Source organism: Schistocerca americana, chromosome 1 (genome assembly GCF_021461395.2).
Source record: "Schistocerca americana isolate TAMUIC-IGC-003095 chromosome 1, iqSchAmer2.1, whole genome shotgun sequence".
Lineage (NCBI taxonomy): Eukaryota > Metazoa > Arthropoda > Insecta > Orthoptera > Acrididae > Schistocerca > Schistocerca americana.
In genome coordinates, this window is record NC_060119.1 from 121,176,016 (window position 1) to 121,192,648 (window position 16,633).

At 36.9% G+C, this 16,633-nt stretch overlaps 1 protein-coding gene across 3 annotated transcripts in view; it reads left to right on the forward strand.

Annotated features, from left to right (window-relative positions):
• Window positions 1-16,633, forward strand: part of LOC124550174 (exocyst complex component 6B) — a 174,152-nt gene that overhangs the window by 108,380 nt on the left and 49,139 nt on the right. For all 3 annotated transcript variants that reach the window (XM_047125294.1, XM_047125292.1, XM_047125293.1), the window contains exons 10-11: window positions 1,325-1,459; window positions 1,574-1,752. In XM_047125294.1, coding sequence (XP_046981250.1) covers window positions 1,325-1,459; window positions 1,574-1,752 — 314 coding nt within the window. The remainder of the gene's footprint in view (window positions 1-1,324; window positions 1,460-1,573; window positions 1,753-16,633) is intronic.

The following is a 16,633-nucleotide window of genomic DNA, read 5'->3' on the forward strand; positions in this document are numbered from 1 at the left end:
AACCAGGAGGGAAACTTCTGCTTTTGAAGTATTTACATATTCATTTGTTCAGGCAAGTCAGCTGTGTGTCTGATTATTCAGTACGTGAAATATAAATATTAATACGTAGAACATAAGTAGTAATGATTACAACAAAAATAGATTATTATTATTATTATTATTATTATTATTATTAGTAGTAGTAGTAGTAGTAGCAGTAGTAGTAGCAACAGTAGTAAAATTTGCAGTGTTGTATTGAACATTATTTTTCTTTTCTTCACACTTGGTGAGTCTAGAACAATGTGATAATTTGTAAAATACAAGCCATACTATGCAGTTTTTACAAATGTTTGGATCACAGTAACACACAACAGGAAACATTAGTCACACTAGCTTTCAAACACTAGCTCTTTTTACAGCAATAGTATGCACAAATTCTCACATACACAACTACTCAGACACCCAAATGCACAGTATTGCTGGAAAAAGAGCTAGTGCTCGAAAACCAGTGTGAAAGCTGTTTTCTGTTACATGTTGCTGGATTACCATTTCAAAATACTGCGTATTGGGTTCTAGAATTGCACAGTTCGAGAGATTTTATTTTGTAATAGTTCAAAGGCCACTATACTTTCACAAGCATGTGTGGGATTTCTGAACAATAACCTTAAGAATTACACTAAGTATGCATTTTACAATAGTCGTTTGATACCATTAATTGTAATTTTTACTCAGGCTGTAATCGACTGCATTTATGTGCTTAGCTTTCCAAAAACTGTGGACAAACATGGAAACAAGATAACGATAGCTATGACTACAGTAACATCAGACAATCTCACTTGTATATGAGATAAGTTGAACCAATTTTCACTTATATATGAGACAAGTTGAACTAATTTGCATATGTATGTTGTGCATCCACAGGACACCATATTAACCATTTCTCAAACTTTTAAATAATAAGTGTGATATTTTTGTACTCTTTAATGAAGTATAAGCTGCAATGAACATTGGTGAGAAGTATTCAAGATTCAAGTACTGATCTGCTCACAGTTTTACTTGTTGCAAATATTCATTACATTATAAATAAAAAATTTTATTCAGATATTTATTTTATTATTTACCATCTAATTATGTTTCCATTGAGATAGCAAAATTATATTGCTGTAATTATTTTCTCAGTTTAAAAAAATATCAGAAGACATAAATACATTGCATTACTGTAATTAGTAACGTGTGGCTGGAATAAAATTATGATATATAGCTATTCTGCATCTTATTTATAGCACATTTTTGTCAAATATTATGAAACTTCTCTTTAATGTTATTGTTTTGTCTTTCCCCTCAGAATTATGGATATTCTGTGAATCAGTTGTTTGATCTATTACATGAAATTAGAGATCACTACAATGAAGTTTTAATGCAGCGTTGGGTTCAAGTTTTCAGAGAAATTCTCGATGAAGAAAGTTTCCTGCCTATTAAGGTGCGTTTACTATTTGCTTTCTGGAACTGAAGCTTATATTGTGTTTTATCATCCTATGAAATTGCAGTACAAAGCGGTAACTTCAGTTGATACCTTAAAAATATATATTCCCAGGTGACATCTCAGGAAGAATATGACAGTGTCACAGATTCATTTCCATTTTATGATCAAAACCTTCAACAAGCAGATTTTCCTAAAAGGTTTCCATTCTCATCCATGGTACCCAAGGTATATCAGCAAGTGAAAGAATTTATCTATGCATGTCTGAAGTTTTCAGAAGATCTCAATTTGAGGTATGTTCTTCTTTTTTGATAAAGTCTGTTGTTTTACTATTCCAAATTGCAAAGAAATTCATAAATGATTTGTTATTGCAAGTCACGTTACATTAATGAGAAACATTCGTGGGTGTAGAAGCACAACTTGAATTACTGATACTTAAGTAAACTTGTTTGAATATCCCTCTAGAATGCAGTTTCTCACAGTGACAGCTATAGTTGTTCAGTTCAGTCTTTGTTTCCAATACACTAATGAAGTTAGTTCCAGGTGTCCTTTCTCTTGTACTCTCTCTTCCTCCATTCTTTTGGCTTTTCCCCCTTAGTTTTTCTATGTCACAGTCTTTTAAATGTCACTCCTCCCCTGTTTCATATCATTGATAATTGTTTGTCTGTAAGTTAATATTACACTTTGAAACAATTGGTGGTATGCTTTATGCATACAGCTGATACACTAAGTGAATATATTCAAATGCAATACAGCATGTTTTGGCAACTAACAGAGCAAGCTGAGGAGAAATTCATGAATCTTTTTGATTCCCTTGTGGGGCGATACCACTTCTCTGACTCATGGAAATGAATTATTTAATTTCCTCTTTTGAAACCAGTAAAGAATCTCTCTTGGCTTGCTATGGCCTATGTTACTACTTCGAAGCACCATTTGCACAGCTCCTCAATGTAAATTCCACAGACAACTCCCATTTTCACTAGGACCTCCTTTCTCCAACAGTATTTTAAATCTTCAACAAAAAGACAGTTATCCTTGACTTTTTTTTAAGTCTTTGTCTTAATTTTTGTAATCAATGGTATATATTCTGTTACAATCCTTTCCAATTCATGTTCCTTCAGAATTTCTGCAATCCCTCTCCTCTTCTACCTTAATGTTGTAACACGCCAGCTACAACTGACATTTGGGAAGCTGGAGGAGTGAGAAGACAACTACTGTCTTCCACATAGCCACATAGGATTTCTCTAGTGTTCCTCCTCAAAAGTTCATGGTATAAACATTACCACTTAACAAAATGCAGTCAGGATGAAGCTGCTCATAACAGCGTAGGAAAAATTTGTGGGCTCATGTTTGCAAGTATATTGGGGACTAATGCACAACATGAGAATATCCAGTGCTTTGATTACATCCTCAGTAGTGAGATCAAGGCCTTGGAAGAGCAATTGCTGTCTTATGTCTTATCATGCTGTGTTTGTCACTAGAGTCCTGTAAACACTCAGGCTAATTGGTCAAAGATGCTGTCCAATCATAAAACAAGCAGTTTCTTCACAAAGATATTACTTTAAAAGTGCCAGATCCTTTGTTAGTGGATAAGATTGAAATTCAATCATCACATGCAGTATGAGACCCGAGTTTCTCCTGGCATGTACAATGTTCAAGTAACTTAAGGGAATGCTGGTGGGTGACATCATCGACAATCGCCTATACTTCGATAGGTGCACACACTTTCATTTAAAAGGGTAAACTGCAGCGTGCTGTGTAAGGGAATTTAAAACCTGTTTCCAGAGCAGGTCTGGAAAGTTAAAACGCACACGCACACGTAAACCGTAAACACTAGTGCCATCACAAACCAAACGTGGCCACATCAGAATTTATTGATAGTGAAAATTAATAACCAATGGGTCAGGTAACTTTAACTCCATCCCCCTGTTTTTTTAAAAGGGGGAGAACAGGATTCCACGAAGAATTTAAGGAAAAACCTCCATATCTATCAATCTGTACACCAGGTGAGCAATGATAATACTGAAGAAGGCACCAAAGTCTATGAACTTTCTGCATTACACAGGAAGCACTTCCAATAGAACTGGGGAGGAGAACAGGATTCCACGAAGAATTTAAGGAAAAACCTCCATACCTATCAAACTATGCACCAGGTGAGCGACAATAATACTGAGAAGGCACCAAAGTCATTGACCTTTCTGCATTACACAGGAAGCATTTCCAATAGAACTGGTTTTATTTTGTGCAAATGTGATGTGAAATGTGTTTCTCAACCACCATCTAAGATTAATGTCCTTTTAGTTTCCAAAAAATAAGATACTGGTTTGCATAAGGCCAGTGTCTGCTGTAGTCATTGCAGTTGTGCCAAGTCATATACTGGTCAGACTGTCAGGACTGTGGGGGAATAGCATACTGAGCATAAGTGTCAAACATACATACACCAGCTGAGCCAAGCTGCTATTTGCAGATTATTGTCTTGGCACTGGTCATCCTATGGAATATAACAACACAGATATTCTGACATGTTGTTCCAGCTATTGGGATAGTGTTATTAAGGAAGCAGTTGAAATTAAATTATCAGGTATCCATATAAATAGTGATGGAGGTTTTAGCTTTGATTCTGCAGATTGAGTCAGTTGAGTCAATAATTAAATCACTGAAAGCTAAGGACTCTCATGGACATGATGGAGTGCCTAGCAGAATTTTAAAGTACTGTGCTGCATGTGTTAGCCCTGTATTTAGCCATATTTGTAGTTTTTCCTTTAAGAATGGTCAGTTTCCTAAATGATTAAAGTATTCAGTAGTAAAGTCGCTTTAAAAAGGAAGAAAGGGGCAATGAAGACTATTTTAGACCTATTTCTACGCCATCAGTATTTACTAAAGTTATTGAAAAGGATAAATGTACAGTACAGCTTTAGAAGTGGTTTAACAACTGAAAATGGTATATTCTCTTTTCTCTGTGAGGTACTGGATGGATTAAAAAAACGGTTTCAAACACTAGGCATCTTTCTTGATTTAGTTAAGGTGTTTGATTGTGTTGATCACAAAATATTGCTCCAGAAATTCGACCATTTTGGAATACGGAGAGTAGTTCACAATTTGTTCACCTTTTGCTTTAACAACAGACAGCAAAAGGTCTTTATTCACAGTTTTGAGAATGGCTGTGATGTGAGGTGTGAGTGGGGCACAGTCAGATGGGGAGTGCCCTAGGGATCAGAGCTGGGGCTACTCCTGTTCCTTATTAATATAAATGATATGCCTTCTAGTATTGCAGGTAATTCTCAACTATTTCTGTTAGCTGATGACACTAGCTTGGTAGTAAAGGATGTTGTATGCAACATTGGCTCTGTTTCAAATAGTACAGTTCATAATATAAGTTGATGGCTTGTAGAAAATAAACTAATGCTAAATCACAGTAAAACTCAATTTTTACAGTTTCTAACGCTCAGTTCAACAAAACCCGACATTTTAATTTCATAGAATGGGCATATGATGAGTGAAAACGAACAGTTCAAATGTCTAGGTGTCCAGATAGATAGTGGAAAACTGACGTTCAGGATCTTGTTTAAAGATTTAATACTATCATTTTTACTTTTTGAATGGTATTTGAAGTAGGTGATCGTTGGACACAAAAAGTAGTCTACTTTGCTTATTTTTATTCATTTGTGTTGTGTTGTATTATGTTTTGGGGTAACTCTTCCCGTTATCAAAGGATATTTTTGGCTCAGAAATGGGCTGTTTGGGCAATAAGTGGTGTAAGTTTGCGAATCTCTTGTTGACCCCTGTTCACTATTCTGGGTATTCTGACATTGGCGTCTCAATATATATATTCTTTACTGTTGTTTCTTGTTAACAACATCAGCTTATTCCCAAGAATTAGTGGCTTTCACTCAGTTAATACTAGGCAGAAATCCAATCTGTATTTGGACTGCAGTTCCTTGACCCTTGTGCAGAGGGGTGTGCAGTATACTGCTGCATCCATTTTCAAGAAGCTACCACAAGACTTCAAAAACCTTAGCAGTAATCCACATGCTTTCAAATTGAAACTGAAGAGTTTCCTCATGGGTCACTCCTTCTATTCTGTTGAGAAGTTCCTTGATGAGTTAAATTGATTCCTATGTTATATTGTTGATTGTGTTTACTTAAACTTATGGCTTGTCTTTTTTGGGTTCATAACATTTTATTTTATCTGTTATTACTTCTGTGTTGTAATTTCATGTACTGACACATTCCGTGACCTTAGAACTAGATGTGTAAATAAATAAATAAATCAAGCTTGTGTATGAGAAATGTCAAAATATGCAGTTAAGCAAACTGAGAAGGTACTAAACAAGATCATTATATACAAAATTTGACTGCAAGGTGAAAAGAGAGATCTTAAATTGTGTAAAATGTCTAATTGTGAATAAGAAATCAGGCAAGAAGGAAGGTTTCCGTCATCCTTTATTCAAAGAAAGTGAACCATCATATACTTATCACATAGATTGTAGTGCACCTCTTTAATCAAGACTCAAGGATACTACATTGTAAGTATTATTGATTTACAAAATTTGCCTGGCTGTCTTCTGTGAAGACTACAAAAGCAACAGAAGCATTTAGTAAGATGGAATTGCAGAAAATTAATTTTGGAAATCCCGTTCAAGTAATTACTACGACTTGCTTTACTACTTAAGAATTCCAGGAGTGCTGCACTACAGAAGGAATTAAATGCATTTTAATAATGATGAGACTCCCTCAAGCCAGTGGACAAGTTGAGAGAATCGGTTCTACTTTGGCTAAAATCTATACTAGTATTATACATACAAAAGATAGCTTGAATGCAGAGAAAGAACATAGGCTACTTTAGAAAGTGTGTAGTGCAATCTATTTATTAATTTGAAGATTATAACGTGAAATATTTTTAAAAAGCTATTTACTTTTGTGGATTTTGAACATTACCATATTTGTTAAAATGCTTTTATTATTTGATATGTTCTACATAATACAATTCAACATAATGAGTACAATGTTTATACAATCCTTTACATATTTAATCTGTACTTCCATACTAATATCAGTCTCAAAACATCACATTTTGGCCACTGAGCATCATGTGCCTTTTATAACTTCTTTGTTGCATTAAATTTGCATGAACAGCTTGAGGTCATGCGGTTACCATTAATGTTTCACAAGTATGGGATCCTGAGTTCAATTCCTGCCCAGGTCAGTTTTTTCTCTGCTTGTGTCTGGATGTGTGCATTATCATCATCATCATTTTATCATCAACAACATCCAAGTCACCAAAGTGGTGTCAAGTAAAAAGACTTGCACCAAGCGTAAAAAGACTTGCACCAAGCTTCTGAACATCCTAACTGGGGTCTCCCACCCAATAAAGTCATACACATATTTCATTTCATTTTACTGAAAGGTGAGTACAGCCATTGGTAACAACTAGACTAGAATGCTCGTACAATCCTCAGAGTGTTTAATCTGTGCCGATCTGTGCCTCCATGCTAATATAAATGTGAAAATAACTCTGTCCATTACGTTTTCACGACTAAACCACTGAACTGATGTCAATACAACGTGCTTGAACCCTGATGAAAAATATTTACTCTTTGAAAAAGCTATTTACTCTTTCACTTTTTAAACTTTATTATATTTGTGAAAATGCTTTTTTTGATTGACAAGTTCTGTGTAATATGACTCAATGTCAATTCTCAATGTATTTAATCCATAGTTCCATACTAATACCAGTACTATTAATTGCAAAAGTAACTTACTCTGTTACATTTTCACTACTCTGCTGCTGAACTGATTATGATGGTATTTGGTAAGAACATAGTGAACCATGAGAATGACCATAGGCTACTTAAGAAAGTTGTATCTTTCTGAGTAGTATTAACATTTTTAAATATGGTCTACATAAGTGGCACTCAGACAACACTGGCACGATGGTTGGCGACTCTTGATGTTTATAGATTTTTCTGTGTTAGTGCAAATCTAATGTTATTATGCTCATGGTTTGTGACAGCGAGCTACTACATCACCTGCCATCGCTGGAGAATTTTGGGGGAGATGCAATAATAAATTCAGATGGTAAGCCCGAGAACCATATTTAAGGCTATTTCTATAAGCCTCAAAAACATAAGTCTGATTTAGTGCATAGTTCTAAGAGAGCTCAAGCTGGGAAAGTTGCTTGAGTCCAACAAAACTCAGAGCAATATCATGTCTACTGAAACTTGGATGAACGTCAGGCAGCCTTAAGAGCTACAGAGACATTACAACAGTCACAAGCCTGTCGCATTTTACACGCTGAGCATTACTCATCTCTTATATCTTCCAAGGCATTTGAAGACTCACAACAGCGGCATCGTTTAGTAAAGGCTGTATGAAAAACAGAAATGTACCTTTACATGTGGGCTGTGGGAGGCTTTTGGCGAGGTTGCATTTGATTATGATCCATTAACTATGTTAATCATACATTAGTCATCATAAGGGTATGGATAAAAAAAGTAGGCACCATGACACATTAGAATTGAAGGGAGATACGGTCAGTATGTGTTGCTGTGGTGGCAAAATCTCATATCCAGTACTAGGTGAGCCAGAGATATCCCTAAAAACTCTACTTCTGTGTGAATGTAATGATTGGAGGCATTTTTTAAAAATACAATTAGAAAATATCATGCATGCTTTCATATTCAACAAACATTGTCAGGATGACTAAATGTGGGTTGGGGGGGGGGGGGGGGGGGGGGTTAATGGTTTGCCTGCTGATGAGACTGGTGACACCAGAGAAGCTGAATATTGGACAGAAGTTTTATATGTTCATGGAAAATGGATATTCACCGAAAAAATATGAGTTTGTTGGTTAATTTCTTTTGTTTCTTTTGACAGTTCAGTACTAAAGTTTGTAACCAGGAGATTAATAAATAGTTCTCCAAGAAAATCAGAAAAGTTTTTCCTACACTGTAGATAACTTGTGATGTGGTCATCTTTGACTGTACGATGGCACTAGTGTTTACAGTGTGTGTGTGTGTGTGTGTGTGTGTGTGTGTGTGTGTGTGTGTTTTTGCGTGTTTTCTGTCCTGCCAGAATTACTCTGCAAACTGAAGTTTTAAATTCCCTTGCACAGTGTGTACATGCCTGGATGTGCACCTGTCAAAATATCAGGCGTTGTCAAAACATCATTTGACTACATTCCCATAAACTATCTGAACACAACATGTGGTATAATACAAGGGCATGTGTAGTAAAAATCATTTAAATAAGGTTCAATAGATTTCAGCCAGAAAGGATCATACAAGTGTATAACTAGAAAGGGTCGTACAAGGATATAACTACAGTAGATAATTGTAAAAAGCTTTTTAATATTAATTTTCAAAATGATTATATTACAATTTAATTTCTGAAATCAGTTGCACATTATTGCAAAGTTACATAAAACACTGGTTGAACAATGAAATATTACAGTAAAATATAAATTGACAGATAAAAAATTCTACTAAGCGGTGGCAGGGAAACACACACAAAAGGATTTAGTTTTCACAAGCTTTTGGAGCAGTGGCTCCTTCTTCCGGAGAAAGAGCTGAAGAGGAAGCAAGAGTTGACCTTACATGTAAAGGAAAGTAGGTCTTCCACCAAAGCAGCATGGTTAAATGCAGGTTTAGGGCTGAAAGTGAGACCCTTGGATAAGATAGATAATTCAGGGTGGGAGGGGGATTACTTTGGATGAAAGGTTAGAACACTATGCTCTTTGACTGGTTCTTGTGATTATGAGTTATTACAGGTCTGGGAGGCAGTGGTGAAAGCTGTGGGACATTAAGAAGGTTGGCCAAGCTTGGTATGCAGAAGAGGAGTGTGGCTTTTTGGGGAGCTGCAGAGGGACAGGAAGGGAAACACCACTGATGAGGTAGTTTAGGAGAAGGTAGGATAGCTTTCTGAGGTGAAGTCTGGCATGTTGTTGCAGTCTGAAGTTGGCTTGGCAGATTGTTCCATCCACAGAAACATGAGGGGCAGATAACTGCTAGATCTTGTAGAAGGAGAGACGTCTGGTGGTGTGGAAATTGGCAGATGAGGCATATAGGTCACAGATTAGTCAGTTCAGTGCAATAGGGTGCTGTATTTGAAATGGTAGAAGAGGCTGGTGTAGAGTAGGATTACATCCAGAAACAGGGTCTTTCAATGTTAGGCCTTTGAGAGTAACTCAAAGGGGCAAGCAGGTTTCAAGAAACCCTAAACCCCTCCAGTCCTTTTCCTTCACTCCTCTTCCTTCCCCTTTAACTCTTCTGCCAGAGAAAGGAGCCAGTGGCTCCGAAAGATTGTGAAAGGTAAGTCCTTTTGTGTTTGTGTGTTCCTTTGCCACTGCTTGGTGAGTAGATATTTTTTGTCTGTCCAGTTATATTGTATTATCAATAATTGATTATTTTTGTTGTTATATATTACAGTAAAATTGATAGTGTAATAGTGCTTGCTTGAAAAAATGAGTTAAAATGAAAGAAAAATCTATCAGTTTTGAAATGTAAAAATGAACCAACCAAATTGATAACTAAAATACATTGCAGAAGATATCACAGGAAGCAAGTCCAACGTATAAAATCTATTAAATTAATGATGAAGAACAGTGCCAAATGGTTGTCACAAAAGCAACATAAAACAAATTAATCATGGTAAAAAGATAGAGAAAACTGTGGAATGGTGCTTGTCATAACTTCAGTTGGGCAGAAAACTATACCTCAGCACCTACCCCATGATTTTGTATGGAACAGCCTAAGGAAGAAAACATAGGGGTCAATTTTTATTACCAGTTTGATGAAAGGGAGACAGAAATTCCTTATGCAAGAAATATAAATTTTAAAAAAATACATTTGTTAACCAAAAACTGCAATTAGAAAGTTAGGAGACTGAAAAATACATCATTTATGGCGTTACGGGTAATAAAAATTTAGCAGGGGTAAAGTGGGAGTTGGTCTACCAATGAAAAAGAAAACAGGAATTCAGGTAAGCTACTGTGAACACCAGAGAGACCACATTATAGTAGTCAAGACACATGCAAGACCAACACCCACCACAGTAATACAAGATAATATGTCTGCTAACTGTATAGATGATGAATTGACTGAAGAAATGTGTAATGAAGTAAGAGAAATTAAGAAATGTGTAATGAAGTAAAAGAAATTATTCTCATAGTTAATGGTGACAAACATTTATTTGTGATGAAGGACTGGAACTCGATAGTAAGAAAAGGAAGAAAAGGAAAAATAGTAGGAGAAAATGAGTTAGAGGAAAGACATGAATGTGAAAACTATCTGGCAAAATTTTACACAGTTCACAGTTTAATCATTGCAGTCATGTGGTTTAAAATCTGTGAAAGGAAGTTGTAAACATGAAAGAGACCTAGAGACATGAGACAATTTTAGACAGATTGTACGAGTATAATCATTAGACATATTATGGAACCAGATTTTAAACTGAAAAAAAGGAAAGAAATTCCAGGAGGAGACGTATTCCTAACTGTAGCATATTAGTTATGAACTGCAGATTAAAACTACGGACACTGCGAAAAGCAGGAAATTAAGGAGATGAGACCTCAGAATACAATATAAAATGAATAATACAGGATGGAATGTAAAAACATTGTGAAAAGGATAGTTGCTACTCGCCATACAGCAGAGATGCTGAGTCGCAGATAGGCACAACAAGAAACAAGTGGACCACCCTGTTGCTGAGCGTGCTGCCAAACATGGCATCCTTCATTTCAATGACTGCTTCACAGCCTGTGCCATATGGATCCTTCCCACAACACCAGCTTTTCTGAACTGCACAGGTGGGAAATTTCCTTTCAACATATCATACATTCCCGTAAACCTCCTGGCCCCAACGTTCATCAGTCATTGTCCTCTCCAGTCCAGCCTCTTCTCTGTCCCCATTCCAGCACTACACAGCCCTCATTCCTATGTCACACCCAGCCTCTTTACTTTTCTCCTTTTCCGCTATCCACCCTCCCCCCCCCCCCCCCCCCCACCTCATCCCTGCGCGCTCCCCAGTAGCACATCACTATCCGCCATCCCTACCCTACTATCCTTTCCCCTCCCCACCCCAGCCTCCTCCTTGTTCCCACCCAGACACCTCTCCCATCATGCACTGGTACTGCTGCTCGGTGTGTGGCCTCAGTTGCTTGTGACTGCAGTCGTGTGTGAGTTGCGTTTGTGGGAGTGTGTATGTGTGTGTTTGCAATCTAATATTTGTGACAGTCTTTTTGTTGTGCCTATCTGCGACTCAGCATCTCCGCTATATAGTGAGTAGCAACTTTCCTTTTCATGATATTGTTTTATTCCATCATGGATTTTTCATTGTCTGAAAATATAATGTAACTAGGTAGATAAAAAAAAAATCAACTCACCAAGTGGCGGCAGGGGAACACCGAAAGCTTGCAAACTTTAATACCTTTTATATGTGTGTTCTCCTGCTGCTGCTTGGTGAGTAGATTTTCATGTATCCAATTACATTATATTTTCAAACAGTTATTGAATTTAATTGACAAATGGAGGAAATATAAAATGGCTGTATATGAAACAGGTAAAAGGGAATAAAGGTGTCTAAAAAATGAGATTGACAGGAAGTCAGTAAGTGCCAAATTGCAAAGCAGTAATGGCCAGAGGAGAAATCCAAATCTATAGAAGCACACATGGCTGATAGAATAGATGCCATGTGTAGGGAGATTAAAAAAACCTTTGGAGAAAAGAAAAGTAGCTGCATGGACATTGGAGATAACATAGCAAGCCAGCACTGAAATGCGTGTGTGGACAAGGCCTCCTGCGAGGTAGGCCAGTTGCCTGGTGCAAGTATTATTATTCGACGCCACTTTCGTGGCTTGCATGTTGATGAGGATGAAATGATGATAAAGACAACACAACACCCAGTCACTGAGCGGAGAAAATATCCGACCCAGCAAGGAATTGAACCTGGGCTCCTCGCATGGCATTCTGTTGTGTTGACCACTCAGCTATGGAGGTGCACAAGCCAAGAGAACACCGGAATGTGGTAGGAATATTTATAAGGGCTTTACTATAAAGGAAATAAACTTAAAAACAATGTTATGGAAAGGTAAGAGGAAATAATGAAGGTGAGATGAATGTAATACAACAAGAAGAATTTCACAGAGCACTGAAAGATCTAAGTTAACACAAGGCACCTGGAGTAGATGAAATTCCCTCAAAAGCGTTAAGGTCTTTCGGAGAGCCTTTCCTCCTGATATACAAGATGTATAAGACATGTGATATATCCTCAGACTTAAAGAAGAATTTAATAAAGCTGCATCCATACAGTGCCATTATTCTGTTCAACTGTGTATATGTGCTTACATTTCCAACATCGCAAGCATATGTGCGTATTTGTGCATTTCTTCAAATTGAAGGGCATGCAAAGATTATTTGATTACAAATTTGAGATGTGATGCCCTGAGCATCAAGTGTTAAATAAAAGTTCTCCAATCATATTACTGCAAAGAGTAAGGTAAATCTGGAAGTAGGAAAACAGGGAAGATGGAGCCTACAAATTTATGGAAACTGTGGACAAATATTCATGGTATGCTGGCTTTATAGCGTGACAGTTGAGGAGCCAGACATCTGAAAAGAATAAAAGATGAGGTAGCTGGAGATCCTCAACAAACTACCAGAAATGGAAATGGAGGACATTGATGATGCAAAAAAAAAAAAAAAAAAAAAGGAAAACACAACCTCCATTCTAGTGGATTCTGTGGTGTACAACCCCCCTCCCCCCCAAATTTGTTGAGTCCAAGTATATCAATCTATATATAACATTTTGAATTGACAGAAGAAAATATTGTTTATTGTAGGCTGTAAACGTATGTTTTATTTGTTGTGCTAATGGCCAGTTTCAATGAAGGCTTCATTATCAAGCATCTATAAATACATATCGACTACAGAAGAGTGAAATACGTAACTTGTATGACAATCTAAAAATCACATAAAAGAACAATAAATGACAGTCATAAATTCAGCATAATGTGCCTTCTATTACTTACATATGTTGTAACATTCTTCACCATTTTGTATGAAATGTGATGTGCAGATCAATTTGTCAGTTCACATGTGGAACACAAATCAATATTAGAATGCATTGCATTGAACACAGTTGAAAAGATAATGGAAGATATATGGAAGGTCTATATATGTGTTTAAGATCCTGAAACTGTTACACAAGTTTTGTGTTTCACTATTTTGTACTTTGTATGTTTTTATAGGTGTTTGATAATGATGCCTTAATCAAAACTGGTCAATAGCGCAACAAATAAAATATAAATTTACATCCTACAACTAACAATTCTTTCATGAAATACATTGAGGCTGTGGTCCAACATATAAACAAGATTTTTTGATAGTTGTATAAACAACTTTTGTGAAAAAGAAGTGCAAATGATGTATTGAAAGTCAAATTAAGCTAAATACTCATAACTACTAAGAACCTGCCTTAAATATTTCTCAGTTTCGGGAATAATCAGTGAAGTGGTGTGTTTTGAAATGCAAAATAAGTATCTCAAATTGATATATAAGTCACTGTTTGCCAGCTACTGTAATGTGATTGGGAGGCTTATTGTTGCAGTTTCCCAAGAAGAAAGTCTAAAATCTCACTGTGACCTCCTCCTGAAATTTGCAGACTAAACATTGCCATCACTTTATATTTCTTGTACATCTCTTATTTATATACTGTTTGACCCACAGTCACCTTTGTGTTTTCTTTTTCTGGCATTTTTTACCACATCAAACGCAGCACAAATTGTTGAACAAAGAAGTGGATGAATAGCAGACTGCTTGAACGATGAGGCAATGTTTGGACATGAGAAAGTGCATGCATGCATATGTGCATTCGTTCTACTAATTTCTGTGCATGTGCTTTTGTTTCTGTGCGTCTGCAGTTGTGCATCAGGAAAGAGGCGTCGTTTGGACATTTCTTAATCCTGTTACCAAAGGCGGGTGCTAATATGTGTGAATACCATTGAATCATCAGCAGTCCAAAGAGAATTTTTTAAATTGTTTTAGACAGTTTTTGCAAGTCACATGCCTTTAGTGTGTTATGTCATCTTCAGTCCAAAGACTGATTTGATACAGATCTCCACATTGGACTATCCTGTACATGCCCCCTCATCTCTGCATAACTACTGTTGCCTACATCCATTTGAACTTGTTAAATGTAGTCAGTCCTTACAAGGGAACCACTCCATCACACCCCCCCTCAGATTTAGTTATAAGTTGGCACAGTGGATAGGCCTTGAAAAACTGAACGCAGATCAATCAAGAAAACAGGAAGAAGTTGTGTGGAACTATGAAAAAAAATAAGCAAAATATACAAACTGAGTAGTCCATGCGCAAGATGGGCAACATCAAGGATAGTGTGAGCTCAGGAGCACCGTGGTCCCGTGGTTAGCGTGAGCAGCTGTGGAACGAGAGGTCCTTGGTTCAAGTCTTCCCTCTAGTGAAAAGTTTACTTTCTTTATTTTTGCAAAGTTATGATCTGTTTGTTCGTTCATTGACGTCTCTGTTCACTGTAATAAGTTAGCGTCTGTGTTTTGCGACCGCACCGCAAAACCGTGCAATTAGTAGACGAAAGGACGTGCCTCTCCAATGGGAACCGAAAACATTTGATCGCAAGGTCATAGGTCAACCGATTCCTCCACAGGAAAACACGTCTGATATATTCTATATGACACAGGTGACGGCATGTGCGTCACATAACAGGAACATGTTGTCGAGCCTCCCAACTTGTACACTTGGCGAATGGGTAAAAAGATTCTTCTACCTTGCCCGATTTAGGTTTTCTTGTGGATTTGATAATCATTCCCAAAAAAGTTATGAAAACAGAAGAGTTTGTGAACGTTTTCAAATTTTTCCATGTGTAGACCGTCAAATCCTGCATATGTCCAAGCAAATCTGAACATGTCCTGGAATTTTGGAGAGCAAAGTTGATTGTGTGCGAGTGCCTGAACTTTGATAATTGACACACGATCATGTAAACAATACTGCTCTGTGTACCTGTGCAGCTTCACAAAATCATAGAATCTTTTCACAAAGTATTTCACTTGCCAAAAACCACACACATCTAATAGTTGCACAAGAGGTGTACAACCTGGAGGAATGGTAATCACGTCTACACCCACACTAAAATTGTACAATGCCTGATTCTTCTGTCTTGTATAGCTGTCAAGGAGAAAGGCAAAATCTTTGTTGCGTAAGGAGCAATCACATGTTCATTAAAGTCCTTCACTAGTCTTTTCTCCATTTTTCCTGACGCACTTCAATTCACAATGACATTTTCCATTTGCACAAGTACCTTATTCACCTGTTGCTGAACTTGTGGTCCAAATACACCATTTTTTCCTGCAAACATAAATAAAATGTAGGTAAAAGAAATCCTGCTTTTTACAGAGCATATTGTTTGGTATAACTATGTGAAGTGGCATCCAGCTGGTCTACAGTACATTCCGTGTCGCCTTCTCCAACTAACGATAATGTGCGGGTCGATTTCATTTCATAGTTAAAACCGGACTGGTCTGTGTTGATAATATATACGTCTTCATACTGTTGGAATCTGACGTTAGTTTCTGTAACAAACGTCTTGGAACACTAAAAGTTCTTCCAGTCTATTCGCATAGTTCTTGCTTGCATATTTCGTAATCTTCCTGCTCGTAATTTTGTATTTTCTTTTGAACGTGACAAGCCAATGAGATGAAGCCTTGAAGTCCAGGCCCATTTGTTTAGTGTAATGCAATCTCCAAATCTGTAGGTCTGTATCATGCACTGCACTTAATTCATTTCTGGCTTTAATAAATTGTCGGTATACAACTCCATAATCTATATTTGCGTCTTTTAATTGGTTTGGACAGTAACCTGTACTGGAGCATTTGCTTCATGTAACACAAAGAAATACCATCTGATTGAAGTCGCAGTAATTCCTCTTCTTGTTCTTCGTACGGATCGTCAACAATCTCATCATCTGGTACATACAGCCCCGTAGCAATCAGCAAGGTATCGTCATTACCACACATACTGTTTATCAACAAATGTAGGAAATAATCATACAAATGTTCGACAATCGTTCGACCCCTTAAGGAACTTTCCAATTCCTTACAGTTCGGAAAATATTCATTGACCTTGTTATTGAAGTCATGAGCTATAT